The sequence below is a fragment of the Ascidia mentula genome, chromosome 3 (genome assembly GCF_947561715.1).
Source record: "Ascidia mentula chromosome 3, kaAscMent1.1, whole genome shotgun sequence".
NCBI classification, from domain to species: domain Eukaryota; kingdom Metazoa; phylum Chordata; class Ascidiacea; order Phlebobranchia; family Ascidiidae; genus Ascidia; species Ascidia mentula.
In genome coordinates, this window is record NC_138568.1 from 19,688,735 (window position 1) to 19,705,593 (window position 16,859).

Genomic DNA, 16,859 nt, shown 5'->3' on the forward strand with positions numbered 1-16,859 from the left:
GTTGTCCGTTCATCTCTGTTCTCTACCAAACTCTTGGCTGACTGTAATCGGTTCTTATTCAAAGCAATTCTGAGTAGAAACTGAAACAGCTCACTAAACTGAATTTATTATTTATCGGAAAATGTTTCTTCAACCTCAAAGCGTTGACATTAACTTTGGTATATCCGAAATTTACAACGAATGATGCCAAATACTGAATTCAGTTTTATGAGTTGTTTGGAGGATGCGAATAGGCGGAATTAATATTTCCGTTAGAAAATAAAGATCATACACTGTCGCTGATCGTCCTTTACTGCTTTTGGAATTTCAGGAATATAATACATTGATTCGTATAGATAGATCCGCCTGCACAGGCTGATTCTTGTAGTCATTTTGACATTTTCTCCGTAATTGACGTTCTTAAAAACAATCCAAGATGTTGGGAATATAATTACTCATGCGAAACACTCGAAACCAGCGAAAATTTATTACCAGGTGTTGAAACATCAGCCACCTTACAATTCACTGAGTCGAAACCACGTCCCGGCACCCCCCATGTCCGCGTCTACGTCATCACTCAACAGTCGTCTGAGCACGTTCGAAAACTCCCCGGGCTCCTCCCTCCTCTCTCTCAACCACGTTCAACATCCGGGACGCTCGTCGACCCCCGACGACTCGAACTACGTTCCGCGAACCGAGTTAGGGACTCCCCATAAACTGACCTTCTCGACCCCGGCCGGTGCTTACGGTTTCATGAATCACGACTTCGTGGAGAAATCGAACGAAATCAAACGTCCCCAGTCTCCTATGGATCTCATCGTGTTGGGAAACAGGAGAGGGAAAGATGGACTGATACGTGATGAGATGTCCGGGCTGGATGACTCCTTGTTCTCCCAGGTAGGAAAACTCCCGCTCTGTCAGCAGGTCTGCTCACCTGACAACTGCTTGTGTTATTTATGGTAACCGAACGTGTAGAATGTAGTTACATGTAGAGGTGTAACATACGTGGAGCGTATTATCTCAAGTTTTGTAGGTGCACTGTTTAGGACAGACTGACTGTTAAAAAACGTTACTTGCACGAGCTTTCGCGAGCTTAACTCGCTTCATCAGGTGCTGCGAATCTGAAGAAATTGAATTATCCTAAATATGGATGTCGAACCTAATAATAAGTATAGTATTAATGACGCCGTATTATAAACTGTCTTCATATTTATTAAAGTTAAAAACACATAATCCTTGTCTTCAGGACCAGGACGGCTACTACACCTCCATGCACGAGGCCAGCGGCATTCGGAGACGGCAAACGGCCCCAGCGGGCCCACGTTACGTCCCCGCCCCCTGCACCCCTGATGTGTTTACTCCAGGGGTTACGGCTGTCCCCCAGCACCTTCGGTCGCCCCACGTTTACAATGTCCATGCTGTCCAATCGTCCACACCCAGGAACGTAGACGATAAACGATTCTTCGGAAACGATTTTAGTCCCCGTAGCGATATTGGCTCCTCCCCTCGCTCGCTGTCGCCACCTAACGGCGATCTTCAGGCCGAGTTGAAGCAAAAATTGTCCAGGAGGAGCCAGAGCGCGTCGCCAATCAAGCCAAAGCGCACGTCAAGCAAACCAACTCCTCCACGCCGGGATTCGAGCCTTCGATCCCCGCGGATGGGACCAAAGGAAGTCCTTGCTTACATGGAGCCGCTCAACACGCTTACCAAGAAGGCTTTGCACGGCGATGTTCCGGATTCAGCCTCAAGCATTCAGAATAATAACGAACAGCAAGCTAACATTGTCTCGCGTAGTTATCAGGCATCACCAGATATCTACGAGATGAACCATAGTAAGGGCGTACCACAATCTACCAACCAAGTGGTCCAGAATGGCGCTGAAGTTCCTGTAGAAACACCATCAAACACGACATCACCAGACAAAACACCATTGCAAGAAAACAAGGCACCTTTCTCCCCGAGTAAAACACCAGACGGTCCAATAAAGCGAACACAGTCTGTGAATCAACCAAACACCAGAATATTGTCACCAAGACAACCATCGTCGTTGAGGGAACGAAGTCGAAGTCCTTTGTCGCCACTGGATAAAACAAATCTGGTGCTTTCTCCAACGGACCATGTTGTTAAAAAACCACCAGTAGCAAAGAAACCATCCAGAAGGATGGCCGGAAGATCCACCAACCTGGACCGCCTCAGCACCAGCGAACCATTATCGCCAGATGCTGGTTCAAAAACACCAGTTTCTCGTGAATCTAGTCCTTCCCCAGTCACTGGCTTTTTTGGACGAAGCACCACTCCAAGCCCTACAACTGGTTCCTTTTCACCATCAACCGCGAACTTCTCGAAACAAACCAGTTCTTCACCAGTATCTGGTGTGTTGGTTCGAGGAATCACTCCCAGCCCTACACGCAGCTCAGGTTCAAAGACACCAACCCCGCAGCGTTCCAGAGAAACCAGCCCGCAACCAGTAGCTGGTGTTGTGGTCCGAAATACTACCCCAAGCCCTACCCGAGAAAAAAAAGGTTCCAAAACCCCACAGACTCAAATCAACGGCTTTGCTGAACACAATGGTTTTAAAACACCACCCCCTTCACCAGTCAAACCTGTAACACCAAAATATCTTACCAAAACACCAACCCCAGCATCTCCGAAGCCATTGGACCCTCCTGTTTCGCCCAAACAAACCACGACGCCCATAAAGGCCGTAGCGCCACCTAGTGGCCCCGGTACCAAGCCGCCGACCCCAGTGAAGCCAAAACTTCTAAAACCGCCGGTGAAGCCAAAACCGTTCGGTCACAAACTTCCCGCGGCAAAATCGCCAACAGATAAAAACGCGACCGCGTTGAAAACGAACGCAAACGAGGGTGACCTTACGCATCCCGGTGCGAAAAGCAAACAGATCAGCGCGAAGATTGCGGCAGACCGCGCTGCGTTCTTCGCTGGCACTTCACAGCCAAAATCGCCGTTGCCCGTTACTATGAAGCACAAGGAAATGGAATCCGTTGGCACGCCTTTGTCACCAGTGGTGGAAAAAGATTCAGTGAAGAATGAAGTAGAATTGGTTAAGAAACTCGCCAAAGCCTCGCCCCAGAGGAATGCCAACGCTAATAACAGCGTTCCCGATGTAAAAGAAGAACGCACTGAGGTTAAATTGACACCGGTGGCCGACAAAAAATTTGATTATGCGCCGGAAAAAGTTGAACAGAACCTGGTAGACGCAGAAAAAATCCCGACAGTGGCTGAAGCAAGTAGTGTGAAGGTGGATGGATCAGAACGCACGAGTCCAGAACTGAAAGTTTTGGACGGACATGAAGAAAAACCGGAGGCCTCGAACAACTGGACAGCAGAGAGTTTGGACAGCTCAAATCCATTAACACCAAAAAGCGACATTCGATCTTCGTTACAAAGGTTTGTTTAAAACGTGTTGTTAAAGGGATACTAAATTTTATAATTTTCAAGAACTTTAGTGCTATTCTTGCCAGAAGAACAGTTCTTACAAATTACAATGCCTGGTAGCCAACATAGCACTAAATTTTTTAATTTAAAAATCAGGGTGTGTGAAGTGCGCTATTGCGGATATATCTTTGTAATTTCGTTTATCTTGGACGCAGGTTGCGTAACACACTGCGAAGCTCTTCGCCCGACTCGAACGGACCAAAATCTCCAACACTAAGTCCGGTATCAACTCTAGAGAGAAACAGAACACACAGGTATGTGGAAATCAGTTGTTTGTAACTACACATGCAAGTCGTTAACGAAGACCTTTCTAGTTTTGTACAGTTAAGACTTCTAAGAATTTACTGTTTAAGTTTTCGTAGTTGTTCTGTCCCAGGTTTCCTAGTCTGTTAGTTTTAAAAGCTTCTTAGTTTAAACCATGGTGTTGTTTAGGTACAGCACGTCAAGTCTCGAACGTCGTCGTCGAGTTTCGGGTTCTTCTTCTTCAAGCACTTCGAGGGACGATTTTAAAGCACTTTTACTTCAAGCTTTACCCAAGTAAGGACGACTGTATTCAATAAAACGCTTTAAAATGCACTAAATAACATTCGCATTTGCTTAATATGAACAGGACCAATAGCTCACTATGTAGTTTTGGTGACAAAAGTAGTGGTATTCTTCCAAAGATACAATTCGAGTCGTGTTGATTGGATAATCTAATTTCTGAAACGTGTTGTCACAGAACGGCGTCGGGAAACCAAATGACGGCAACAGAAAAACTGCAACGTCAAAGGATAAATTCCTCACCGCTAGCGGGCGCTGATGTGTCGGACAGTACAAAGGGTAAGCGGTGGTTTTCTATTTATTTTAGCTTTTTTACTAGAGTGCCATGTTTCACAATTTGTGTTGTAACTATGTGTGAACCGAACATACTGCTGTTACGCAAACGATTTTAGACGACAAACAATCGACTTCGAATTAGTTTTATTCCAAAATCACATCACGAAATTCGATTTCTTTGTTTGAAGATTCGAGAAGTCAAATCTTGTCCATGAGCAACTTGAAGGCTGCCATGGGATCGGGACGGCAGGGAAGGAGGCCGAACAGACATAGCCCCGACAATCGAAAGTCGTTCGCCGGAATAACTAGTTACGGAAAGAGGCATCCACCCGTTACCATGAATAAGTGAGTTTTAAAATGTTTTTGATAAATCCGTACATCTTGGGATCGAATTCAAAGGTTGTCATAGCACTCCATTTCGTAGTTTTATTTGACAAACTGTTGGAAAATTACAAACATACGCGTAAAAAAACGCTGTTTTTATGACTTACTACATTATTTAAGCCCTTTTCACGCTTTTAAATACTTTTTTCCTTTTCACGCTCTTAATATATTCATTGCCGTTTTTCTTAATGAAATTAACGTGTTCAAACACAAGCGCTGTGCAAACGTTTACTTTTTTTTGGTATTGTGTTTGTCAAGTCGTAATTTCCACCTACTCCACGCAGATACAATATACGAAGCCGAACCCCAACCCGACCGATGATGTCAATTTCGGAAGACAGCGAAACCGAAAAATCACCGGAAAAAGAGGAAGAAATAAAAGACGATGACATCTCACAAGGAAGCTCAGTCTGAACGCCAGGTTTCCAACCCAACATGCAAGAAATTCACGACTTTGGGAGGAAAAAGAGCGAGGGAGCAACGGAGCAGAGTGGGAGAAAGGGTGCTTGTGACGTCATAGACAGTCGAAAGTAAACTCGATAATGAGCTTGTGGTCCGCGTATTACGTCCTGTCATTGTGTTTACAAAATGTATTGTTCGAGTTTTGCGCTAAATGAGAATCAAGAATTAGTGACATTATTAAAGGCTTTTCTAATTTTCAAGCTCGTTGCTAAACCACATACTGATACCTTCCGTAATTGTGCAGCTTTTTGCTCGAAAGGCTACAGTTACTGAAATTGGTCTACAAGATTTCTGAACCGTGCGATCACCGTATAACTGTGAGTGCCTCTGCCCCTATTTCCCGGTTTGTCGTTTGCACAACGTAATTCTTCATATGCGACATCTTTATTTGTTTTTTGCTGCTTCGCGTTGTTTGTTGATCATTCGCGACGCAAATCAATAAAAGCGGCGCAAAGAAAACGGGTTTGCGACAAGAATATGATATAACAAAGTTCGCAACAAACGAATCTGAAAAGATCCAATGTTTTTGAGATGAAATCTCTATTTTTGATCATCAGTAACATGGCAGAAGTGGCGAATAGTAGCATTTTAAAAAAAGAGCTATTTTAGGGATAAAATTTCGTACATATTACTTGGAATTCCATTGGGAAAATGTCCACAGGTTGACATATAGGGAATTAATAGGTTAACGGAACTCAATCACGCTAAAAATTATTTAAAAACAAATAATTTTTGCGATAGTGGCACTAGAACCGTTATAGCAATAAAACTGCTTGGCAGATTTTTAAACGCATGTGAAATGTAAATGCAGACAAAAACAATCGGCTTTGTGACGTAACAGATCTATCGCAAATCGTCTCCTGGATGATGAAAACTTTCACCATTTTTCAACCTTTCTTCAGGTGGGTGGGGAGATTTTGTGTCAACAAACTAAACGTTTTCAACAACGAATTAAAGCTCGATAAACATGTACTTTGAAAGCTGACAACTTCAAGCATTATTGGTTAAAAGTAATATTTACCTCAAACGGCTCTTGACTCACAGTCTCGAAGGCAATCATTTTCCTGACTGAAAACAAAAAAAAATCTTTCAAAACGGAATCAGTTAGGTCCAAAATATTGCTGTAGTGTTAAGAGTGGCACAAAAAAAAACAATAAAAAAGATCGTTTCCTATGTTGAAAGCAAGTTAAGGATGGGTTAGCGAAGTAAAAAATAAATTATATTATATAGGTCTGCATGGTGTTTTTATCAGTTTTATTATTTTCACATTAAATGGATTTCTTCTGATACGAAGTGCGTAATTTTAAAATATAAAATTTTAATTTTCTATTTATTGACATTGTTAATTTCATTGCAATTTAGCTTGAATTTTTCAAAATTACTGGGTCGCAACAGTTGTCTGAAAACTTGATCGGTCGGCAAGAACCACTGGTTTGTTTCTTGAATTTAAATACCTTGAAAATCCCTTGGAACGAAAAAGAAGTCCCCCGCCAATCGCTGTGAAGATAACTCCAACCGATACCGGATTTCTTGGAAAAAGATTCCCGACTCACGTTTTCGCAACTTTAACGTCGCCACCCACGGTTCGGGGAATTCCCCTTCGTTGTGAAGTTTCCTCGGTTCGACGTCGACTTGTTTGCTGGAAACGGAAATGTGCGGACACTTCCAAGTGTTCCTGAAAGAACGAAATCCGGTTGTTTTTGTTGCGTCGACTGTTCACGGAACTTGGAAAACACTGCGTTTGGATAACGAAAAATCACGGTTCGCCCTACGTGATCTCACAGGTCTTATGACGTAACAACGGCGAACATACACAAAAAGCACGTTTGAATTTATTATAATATGATTGTAATCAATTCACAGTCACGTGGGAGCGTGCGCTTCTTTCTTATCTTCGCTATCAGCCACAAGGGTCGCTACAACGCTATAGTTTACAGTTCAAGGGGATAGCGTCAAAGAAATATTTGCTTCCAGTTTCCAATTCAATTCTATTAACTTATGTGTACCGTGTTTGTGTGTTTTATCGCTATTATTTTATTAATTTATGAATCTGGTTTTTGTACAGTTAATGAGCAGGTCTTATTTTGTAATTATTTGAATAATTTTTTTTCAGTACGGAAACTGTCGATTAAGAAGGCAAAAATTAATATTTCTATGACATTTCTTGATAAAAGATCGCACTGACGCCGATCGTCTGCCACCCTTATAAGTAATTTTGGACGTTATTTTGTTTAAATATAATTCGTAATTCCAATGGGTCGCGACTTATAGTTACTCTAATTTTTATGTGATTATGGGCGGATTGATTTTGTCTTGAACCTTGATATTTTATCATGTAAGACACTTTTAACGGAATTAACACCCTAAAACATGTTCTTTCGAACAGAGACATTTCTCTACAGGAAACCTGATGACAAATCGCTTCTTGTGGACGATCGTCATCTTTTCAACTGTGACCGCGTCTTTGGTGTCGTCGAATATGAAGCAAGATAGGTTGATTTCATCCGGGTCAGTAGAGTATAGAACGGGTGCCGCGATGACAAGGATTTTGTTCAGGTGAGAGTGGATGACGTTAGAAGCTGACTCCATCATAATCCTGTAAATTTTATTTTTAAATTTGCCTTAAAACCGTGTGTATGTAGGCCGTGGGAATAATTTAAAAACACTCATAAAATATATATAACCGTACAAAGTGCCTCCCATATAAACGGTTTAGTTTCTTTCTTTATCTGAAGTTAAAAAATAGCTTGGAATAAACGCGTATTGGTTTATCAAACTGATTAATAACAACAACAAGACCATGAATAAATGAAACAGCGCACCCAACAAAAACATCAGTTTGAACGCAGATCTGTCTCTGCGTGGAATGGCGGATGGTTTTAATGGTTTCCCATTTCTTCCCATCTGCAGTTTGACGAACCTTCAAACAATACGGCCGATATAACTTAACAAAAAATAAAGAAAATGTACAAACCGCTATCCGAACCGTTCGTTTCCCGTCTGTCACGTGACAAGTGCTTAAAATGACGTCGATTGGATTGTTGTTAAAGTTTAAACCTTCAGGATATAGAAATAACACTGACGATAGTTTTTTCTGCAAAAGAAATGCATTTTATTAGAAAACATAGGTTGTTGTGCGAGGGTTCAACTGTTTGTGCACTTACCGAAATTCTGTTCGGTGCATAGTAAGAAGTTAATACGATTTGCGTATTTTCCTCAAGAGCTTTCCGTGGAATGGTAACTGTGGAACCTCCAATTTGTATACAACCACCCAATGGTCCGATCGTAGCAGACACAGTGCGTTTAGTAGCCAATGTCTGAACAAATATATTATTAGAAACTTAAACAGCAAAGCACATTTTCAAATTTCCTTGACAACAAGTTCAAATTATCGTTTTTCTTTGCCTGGTGGTTTGTCGTCATGGGCGTCGACGGTTTCTCATAATTTATTCGTGGAAACGTTTGTCTTCGAACGCTTGAACAGCATAGAATGTTGATTCCTTCGTACAACGAACTTTCCGCATCACTTAACTCGACGGGGTTTCCCCTCAAGTCAATCTGCTTCAACTATAGAAAGCATAACTTTTCCGAAAATATGAAAACATTACATCTTTTGCAATTTGATTTTAACATTCACACTCTGTTTCTAACTTGTTGCATTCGCGTTAAATTCTCAGATGTTACTAAAAATTGTCTCTTTAAATCTCAACAAAAAGGTGTGATTGTGGTAAAGTATATGTGTATAACAATACGGCTGAAATGAAATTCAAAATAAAATTAAAGTTTACCCAACATGGCTGCTCTTTTACGCGGGATAGCAGACATCTGACGTCAAAAGGAAGAACGCTACAACTTTTCAAACCCAAGTTTGTAACGTTGGTTACACATCCTGATAAATATTGTATTCCTTGCCATCCAATGGGGTTTCCACTGAGATCCAATCGCAGCAACTGAATTAAACGAATTGATTGATTTTAAACAATCGTTTACAAGAATATTCACGTTGCATTCACACATAACAGCCACGTTAAGCTATCGGCCAGTGCTGGATTTTGAATATGCTGACTCTTAGGCAATAGTAACGGGCATGCATGCCTTGTTTGTCTACTGGTTATAATCCAGTACTGCCATCAGCGATACAACCTTTACTACCACTGCCTAAAGTAAGTCGGTTCGCTGTTCCTGGAAGAATTCAACAGCTGGTGCTGTGCCCTTTTTTGTTGAGAGAAACTTAAATTGAATTATTCGCTTTAAGAAACCTCAAAATACAATGGTTAATGTTTTTCCTGAAAATTTAATCGTTCCAGGAGGAATTATTTTTAACTTTTAACTCTGTTTACTACACGTTATGACACAAAGTGTTGTGATAAGTAACTGATGCAAGATGTAACGAGATATTTATGGGGATAATATGCATAGTTCAAGCAGAAGTTACAGCAGGCATACCCACAAATACCTCAGAGTGTGTGTCTGCGAAAAAAAGCACCGAATGTCCAATGTTGTGGGTTCAAACCTCACCGCGGGAGCAATACTTGTTGGTCACGTACTTGACTATAACCCAAGGTTCAAGGATTTGCAACTTACCGGTTTTCGGCGACTTTTTACAGATCTTGAAAGAACTTCAACATCTGGAGGTTGAAGCAGACATTCGCAGAGCAGAAAACTTTCCGCGTGGTTTAGGCAGAGAGCGATATATTCGACACCGCGCGATCCGATTGGATTGTTGGAAATATCAATTAGCTTGATCTGTGACATATTTGTGACTTTATATTGAGATAATTATTGTTTCCAATGAACTTTATTGTAACCTAAACTATTCTAGGTATATGTCAAAAAAACACTACACAGTTCTAACCATGAGTCTTACAGTATTGTTCTGGAATGAGGCAAAAAAACTAAGTGCAGAGTCTTTAAAAGAACAATTACCGGTTTCTTTAATTCCCTTAGCGCGTGACTAAGAATTCGGATTTCTGCAGATTGAACGTTGCATCCAGGAATACAAAGTTGTTCAATGTTGGAAATACAGTCGGATTCGCATAGAGATCGTATTCCGACTGTGCCGATAAGATTTCCCGACAAATTGAGAAGATACAACTGTGTAAGAAACAAAATTATTGTTTACGAACAAGTACACAGACCTGTTTTTCTACCCTATTTTTTCTACCAAGAAAAATTAATTTCAAACAGTACTGTTGAAAGTATTATAATGCAGTGAAACTAATTTATTGGGAATTAAATAATTTTTTTATGTAATCTTCAACTCAATATGCTTAAACGTAATGTCAAGGTTTCTATGTGACATACTGGTCGCTGCAGACGTTTAATTGCTTCAGCAAGAATTTTGATGTATCTAGGTTGTAAATCACAACAGATCAGAATCAACTGATTGATGTTGAACAGAGAGGTGGAAATAGAGTCAATGTCTTCCGGCCCGGTGATATGTTGCCGTATTTCCAAGAGCTCCAACTAAGCAACAAACGACAAGAAATAATTGTTTACAAATCCAGGTAAACCCAAAATACAAACAACAGGGCGGTACCGGAGTTGTTCTCAGTCGAATGGCGTCAATAATTCGTGAATTTTCGTCGTTTTCGGCGGGTGAGAGCCATAACTTTTCCACAGTGGATGTGACTGAAGTTATTATATATTGCAGTTCTTCTTCGTCGAAACTTGCTTGCTGTTTGTGAAGCTCCCTAACCTATGTGTTAAAATGCGGTTACTATTTAGTAGCTTGACTGGCCTAAGCGAAAACAAGTATGCTATTTTTAAGAAACCCCTAAAGTTAATTGTGTACATAACCATATTGCAGTGTTCGCTGTAAATTAGTGTTCCCAACCGGTGGTACGCGAGCAACTTTCAGTAGTTTGCGGACATAGTTCGAATTTAAAGTGGTCTCAAAATATTTGTCACTTCATCCCCTAGGTTACTTTGTTACACTCAACTAGGTGGTTATACGCGTGGTACGCAACCACAAAAAGGTTGGGAATCACTGTCATAAGTGGTCGCTTGCAACAACAATTGTTTTTTTGAAGACATTTTTTCTCAGTAATAAGTTGTGTAAAATGACATGGTTTTGTCAAAACCCATGGCTTCCAGTTTAAGCACAAAAGGGATTCAAAATGACCACTACCATCCCATCCCATGCCATTGGCCTTTGGCATTATACGCAATTTATTACGCAAAATAGAATGTTTTGGTTGATCTTGGATTGATGGATCAACCCTTACCTGATGTTTTTTATCCAGCAGCTCGCATAGAAGTAGTTTCAACGCATCGTTTGTGAATGTACCCACAATGTCGATTGTCCAACTCCCTCCAACAGTCCGTATCTCGCGAATCAGGTTTTCCACGTGTTTTGGTTTGCCTGTCGTCGAAATTTTGCGCTGAATTCCATCGGGAGAATCGTTGTTGTAAACGCAGGCGTCTAAAAAAAAGAATTGTGAACGACAGCACGCACAATTCATTCGAAAACGGTTTTACGATTTTTATGTCAACCTTTTCCACGGTTGGTTTCACACGGGAATGCTTTCCACAAACGGAAAGTGATAATAAATTGTTTTTGGCGCCAGGACGATCCCAACACGGAAACAAATGGACATTTGGACAACCGACCATTGCTTTGCTATTTACCGCTTTACTCTGGACTTAATAAATCATTGTTTGCTCACAAAACATTTGTTTTGTCAGATAGAGCGTTTGTCCGGCAATAGAGCTCTTGTTTACAATCAGAACGCACTTTCGTACACGCCCAGTGGTCATTCTGCTTTCACTTCATAAAATCTGACTTGATATAGAAGTGCGCAATGGTTAGGGTTATGGTTGACCGCGTTAATTTGCGGGAAAAAGTGGCCTTCGACTGATACTGTATATTGATTGGTGATCAAAATAGTTCATGGGTTTTGGGTGAATAACTAAACAATACCAACGTCATTCACTACAATCTATGCGTTGTAATGTGGCTTTCGGATAGAATGGCAAATGTTAACATTTTTAACGATGGAAAACGCAATTAAAGGCTTTGGGATGCAAATTGTCACACTACGAGCTATCTGGGTATACTAACAAAAGTATGGGGTCGTATCAAAACCATAGGAGCTGCTTTGAATGTTAATAATGCTGGATTTGCAATACAATATAAGGGCAAATGTTCATTTATGTCGCGAAACACTCACCAAATTCTTCCACTTTGGAGACCGAGGTTGTCTCATTATCAGAAAGTCCAATCCACTTTTCTGGCATTGTGTTTTGCTTCAGTGCTTCCCTATTATTTTTCGCGGTTCCGCCTTGGATATTTTACCAAAAAGTTAAATGTTACCGCCTAACGTAAAATATATTGACACCATCCCCTGTTACAATGATTGTAAAGACTTCGTCTCTTTTTCTTTGAAAACACTCTTTAATTACAGTGGCTTATTTGTTACGAAGTGGCGTTATATGTGAAGTCACATTATGTAGTCACCCTTGCCTAGATACACGTGCTCGTTGCTGAGCAATCTTATTCCATATTGTGTAACGTACGAAACATATTTCAAAAGTTTTCGTTGTATATAAGACCTCTAATTGCTTCCAATGTGGTATGATCGAAACATGAAATATGCACAACTGCCGATATTTATTCTGTACATCTTTACAATGTAAACACCTGTTGTTGCACAAGCTAAAATAAAGAGAACATTGCGCAGCACAAATTCAGCTTTAAAATGCCCTTGAAGCTGCGCCAATACAGCGCCCTTTAAACCTGCAGACAAACTAACCAAATTAACATTGCTGAGTGCTGGCTAAGTCTACTGGGTTTCCCCATGCATAGTTTGGTGCGCAGGAACGCCTGTGCCATTTCACAGTCAGGTGACGTCTGTCCGCAGCTCGTCAGGCGTTTACAAAGCACCGAGGCCTTGTTTGCTAAAACGCCTCACTGCACAACGCGTGTTGAAAACGATGTTGTCCTGGGCCACGAAATACCACCAGCCAGGCTGGCAACATCAACCGCCAATCACTTTGATCTCAAGTTATCCCCAAGAAAGATATCAACTTGTGATTTTGACCCCGGGTTACCTTTGTAGATAAGCGAAAGGTTTAACTTACCGCTTTCACATATTCTATCCTGTTTTGGTGAAATTTAACAAATGTTACAAACAGAGTAGGCTATGTAATGAAAACAGGTATTGCTTCATATGTACTATAAAATAAAACTTCCGCATTTTGGTTAAGACCAGGCTATTTCCTGAGCAATGACGTAATGTTTTGCAGCTAATAAAATGACCACGTAAAGGCAATAACAGGTAGTAGCACATGATCTGCCAATCCCCTAAGAATAGAAGCAAGTTGTTTCTCCAAACAAAGGGGCAATTATTCGACTGTTTGTCACTAAGTATGCAAATCCCAAATCGGGAAATTTGCCCGGGGCAGCTTAAAAGTGCTTCAAGTGGTCGATCAACGATTGCATCAAGGCCTCTATTGATACTGTATGCTAATCGCAAGGATATCTGCGGCCGAACAAGTGATTCACCGCCGGTATAATTCCTTATATAAGTCCGCCTAATGTATGAAGATTTATTCGCATTCGAATGAGCTGTTGAATGAGTGTGGTTTTTACTTCAGTATAGTTGCTTCTGTGCATTTGGCCGACGAATGTGAAATGTTAGCGAGTAAATTGCGAATAGTTCACCTATAGGTTGTAAAACATATGTTTACGTCATAACCGATGTTAAACTTATCACAAAGTTCGTTTCAATGCATGTTTGACTTTGTGTAGTTAATATAGTAGAAGTTATTTTTATCTAAAGCCGTTTATATATCTACAGCGCCAGTTACACTAAAACAATGTTTCAATATTCTCTCGTCGTCGTCTGCTGTTTGTTCGGAGTTCTTCACTCGGTGACGTCATCACAATGCCGACTGACCACCGAAACCACCTCGGTGTGTGAGCCCCAATCGGCCCCAGGGGAAGTACCTGACCCCGCTGCGGACCTGAAGCAGTTTAAGATGGGCGTATTGAACTCGCTTGCTCGTAAGTAACTCAATACTCCTATGGTTATCCTAATCGGAACAACATATCATGATATCGCCCAATCCCACCTAAGAGTCTGCGTTACACCGAACTGTATATTGCAGTCATGTAGTTTTTTACCGATTGAACAATTCAATCATGATTTAGTCTCGATTTTTGATGCTTGGGAGTGCGATTATTATATGAATTGATAGTTAATGAAACGATATTTCAGACATGCCGTTTTTTTCGAACTAATGTTTGTTTTTGTGCAGAGATTAACGCAAGCTTGAAGGAGGTTTCAGACAAATTGATTGCGAAACTTGACGAAGCAATTGACAGTAAGTTTGTAAACATGTATATGTTGAGTAAAATATATAGGATTCATTTCAATTTATTTTGTATCCAAGAATGGATCTTAAAATATGACAAAACTAAATGTTACCACTGTTGTGTTTGCAATTGAATTCAATGCTATATGACCGAGCTATATGATACTTTTATAATTTCGAAAATAATCTGTTTTAGAACTGAAAGAATCTAATGATGACTCGGACGAACCAGGTAAATATTATTTGATTGTTGGGCGAATTGCTTACTTGTTTTCATGTTTTTTTTTTTGTTAATCACATCTTCCCACTGCTGTATATATGCTTGAACCAAGCTACCCTAGCAGACTGTCGGTTGACAAATGCATCGGTAGTTTTTGTGCAAAGCTGAAAATGCGAATTAAACAGTGCATCCATAGATGTTTTTTTCAGAAAAATATATTTTTTCTGACTCTGTAGGTGAAATATGTTTTTGTCAAAATTTCAATTTATTTTTTAGAATATGAAAACGCCAACAATGCGTGCTCGGACTTTACACAAGACGGAAAGTTTAATCTAACTTCTGGAGTTGAAGTTTTGTGCTCAGGCGGTTGGACGGTAGGAAACAAATCTGCTCAACTATAACACCCAATTTCCCTGCTCTGTATTTACACCATGCATGGTACATGTATTAAGACCGGTGGTACTTAAACTTTTTCGCGTGCTACGCACTGGGAAAGATTCACCAATTATTAATTTATCACGCGAATCGTCGCAGAAGGCTGACTTAAGATATTATTTGCCTCCAGTTTTCTTGTAAGTTATTACATGCACGACGCACTTGAAAACTTAAAAAAAAATAAACGCACTTGCGGACGTCGCAATGCACAGTTTGAGAACCTATAGGGAATAAACCATAATGCACTTAAAAATTCCCAATCTAAACATATTCAAAGGTTATCTTCTGAAGCCTAAAGAACAACAGATTTGCACAAAATATCACAATATTGGTTTTCTTAGGTGATCCAACGAAGATGGAGCGGCAACGTGAATTTTAAAGCTAGAACATGGGATGAATATAAAAACGGATTTGGAGATTTGAGCTCCGAGTTTTGGTGGGGTAAGTCACTTTAGTTTGTCCGCTATATCTTCAATACTTGCTTGTTCAATACTCGGCTTATTTTGTGTATACGATTGCTGACTTAAAGCAAACGTTTGGAAAGTGTGAATGGATTCGTGCCCAGAAGAGCTTAATTCAAATGCAAACAACTCCAAAATTTTTAAAAAAAAATTTTGGGATCGGGAAAAATACCAAAAATCACTATGGCCTTCAGTAGGTGATAATAATTTTATTCTTAGGTCTTGAAAACTTGCACAGGATGACGAAGAATGGTGGATGCCGCCTGAACCTTGAAATCTGGTTTCCTGATGCCAACCCAGCATACAGTTCGGCTGACTATGGGTACTAACAGATAAACTAATTTGTTCGTGTAGTTAATTATATAATGGACAAAGGAGCAGGTGTCACATTGTTATTTGAATTTAAAAGCCCCAATTTCAACTTTAAAGTCAGTTACAGACGTGAAAAACAATAGAAGTTTAATATAAAGCCTTGTCGTTCAACCTAGCCTAAAAACTGTTCTCTATCGCAGAACATTTCAAGTTGCAAACGAATCAGAACTCTACCGTCTCCAAGTGTCGGGTTACAGTGGTAACGCAGGAGACAGTCTGACACCAGCAAACGACCCGACCAAAGACGTTAACGGAATGTATTTCTCTACCCCTGATTCAGACAACGACAAGTAAGCACCACGTGATGCTACAAGTACATTTCTGTTGTCAAAATAACTTGGGACAAAATCCAATCAAGAACGATACGCCCTACTTTGTGACAACTACACTCAAAGCTAGACACACAATAAGAAATTATTGGTGATGAGCCCTTGCATGCATGAAATCTTCATTTTTTGTATTGTTAGTGTACAATCAGGTTGTTTCACATGCAAAAATCTTATGCTGTCAGTTCGAAAGAAAAGTTTTCACATTTTGGAACTCAATTTTAACTAAATAAGCGATTTTTGTCCTTTTTAATTTCAGTTGGTTGTCGGGAAACTGTGCTGAAATGTACGGGGGATTTTGGCACAACTCCTGCACTTACGCTCGCCTCAACGCGGACTGGAACCCACAATCTTCTGCCCAGAACACGATCAGTTGGTTCAAACGTTTGGACACCTGGGGAGGAATAGATACAACTGATGTGAGAGTCAGATGTGACTGATGTGTTTCCGTGTCTTTAAGAAACCTTTCCTTATGATCAATGGACAAGTTCTATAATACATTTTCCGCATGAAAATCTTGTATTTGTTTTCTTGGACAAGTATAGTTGCCAGAGTCAGTTTTCGCAAGTTTGCCTGATTTCACCACATTTAACGGATAAAAGTCCCCCAGTTTCGTTTCTTTTTGAG

The 16,859-nt window shown here is 40.3% G+C and overlaps 3 protein-coding genes across 8 annotated transcripts in view; 2 read left to right on the plus strand and 1 right to left on the minus strand.

Moving 5' to 3' along the window:
- LOC145895293 (uncharacterized) overlaps positions 1-5,506 on the plus strand; it is a 29,488-nt gene extending 23,982 nt beyond the window's left edge. For 2 of the 4 annotated variants that reach the window (XM_082984077.1, XM_082984078.1), the window contains 7 exons: positions 475-876; positions 1,226-3,387; positions 3,591-3,689; positions 3,868-3,972; positions 4,157-4,257; positions 4,443-4,599; positions 4,923-5,506. In XM_082984077.1, coding sequence (XP_082840203.1) covers positions 475-876; positions 1,226-3,387; positions 3,591-3,689; positions 3,868-3,972; positions 4,157-4,257; positions 4,443-4,599; positions 4,923-5,052 — 3,156 coding nt within the window. In that variant the 3' untranslated portion in view covers positions 5,053-5,506. The remainder of the gene's footprint in view (positions 1-474; positions 877-1,225; positions 3,388-3,590; positions 3,690-3,867; positions 3,973-4,156; positions 4,258-4,442; positions 4,600-4,922) is intronic. The other 2 variants (XM_082984080.1, XM_082984079.1) reach the window with 1 other exon arrangement.
- A 203-nt stretch (positions 5,507-5,709) lies between these two features.
- LOC145895295 (uncharacterized) lies at positions 5,710-12,441 on the minus strand. 3 transcript variants are annotated; one of them, XM_082984083.1, is made up of 15 exons: positions 12,273-12,441; positions 11,328-11,524; positions 10,640-10,798; positions 10,405-10,566; positions 10,027-10,194; positions 9,685-9,846; positions 8,889-9,050; positions 8,506-8,667; positions 8,265-8,417; positions 8,087-8,194; positions 7,923-8,020; positions 7,508-7,696; positions 6,555-6,775; positions 6,122-6,168; positions 5,710-6,030 (listed from the first exon to the last, which is right to left on the minus strand). In XM_082984083.1, the coding sequence occupies exons 1-15, from the start codon at positions 12,337-12,339 to the stop codon at positions 5,944-5,946; spliced, it is 2,142 nt and encodes a 713-aa protein (XP_082840209.1). In that variant the 5' UTR covers positions 12,340-12,441; the 3' UTR covers positions 5,710-5,943. The 3 variants fall into 3 exon arrangements, with proteins under 3 accessions (XP_082840209.1, XP_082840208.1, XP_082840207.1); XM_082984082.1 differs by having other exon boundaries at positions 8,075-8,194; XM_082984081.1 differs by having other exon boundaries at positions 7,923-8,194.
- A 1,464-nt stretch (positions 12,442-13,905) lies between these two features.
- On the plus strand, positions 13,906-16,736 carry LOC145895122 (fibroleukin-like). Its single transcript, XM_082983881.1, has 8 exons — positions 13,906-14,107; positions 14,362-14,427; positions 14,615-14,650; positions 14,915-15,012; positions 15,415-15,514; positions 15,754-15,856; positions 16,047-16,196; positions 16,492-16,736. The coding sequence occupies exons 1-8, from the start codon at positions 13,921-13,923 to the stop codon at positions 16,670-16,672; spliced, it is 921 nt and encodes a 306-aa protein (XP_082840007.1). The 5' UTR covers positions 13,906-13,920; the 3' UTR covers positions 16,673-16,736.
- Positions 16,737-16,859: the final 123 nt, after the last annotated feature.

What these genes read in the sequence shown, in the direction of transcription:
- LOC145895122 (XM_082983881.1), top strand. Translation starts at nt 13,921, where the DNA reads ATGTTTCAATATTCTCTCGTCGTCGTCTGCTGTTTGTTCGGAGTTCTT. An exon ending in TGATGACTCGGACGAACCAG is followed by an intron (nt 14,651 to 14,914) that starts GTAAATATTATT and finishes TTTATTTTTTAG; the next exon opens with AATATGAAAACGCCAACAAT. An exon ending in GAGCTCCGAGTTTTGGTGGG is followed by an intron (nt 15,515 to 15,753) that starts GTAAGTCACTTT and finishes TTTTATTCTTAG; the next exon opens with GTCTTGAAAACTTGCACAGG.
- LOC145895295 (XM_082984081.1), bottom strand. Translation starts at nt 12,339, where the DNA reads ATGCCAGAAAAGTGGATTGGACTTTCTGATAATGAGACAACCTCGGTC. An exon ending in TAAGGGAATTAAAGAAACCG is followed by an intron (nt 9,847 to 10,026) that starts GTAATTGTTCTT and finishes AATATGTCACAG; the next exon opens with ATCAAGCTAATTGATATTTC. An exon ending in CCATGACGACAAACCACCAG is followed by an intron (nt 8,418 to 8,505) that starts GCAAAGAAAAAC and finishes ATATTTGTTCAG; the next exon opens with ACATTGGCTACTAAACGCAC.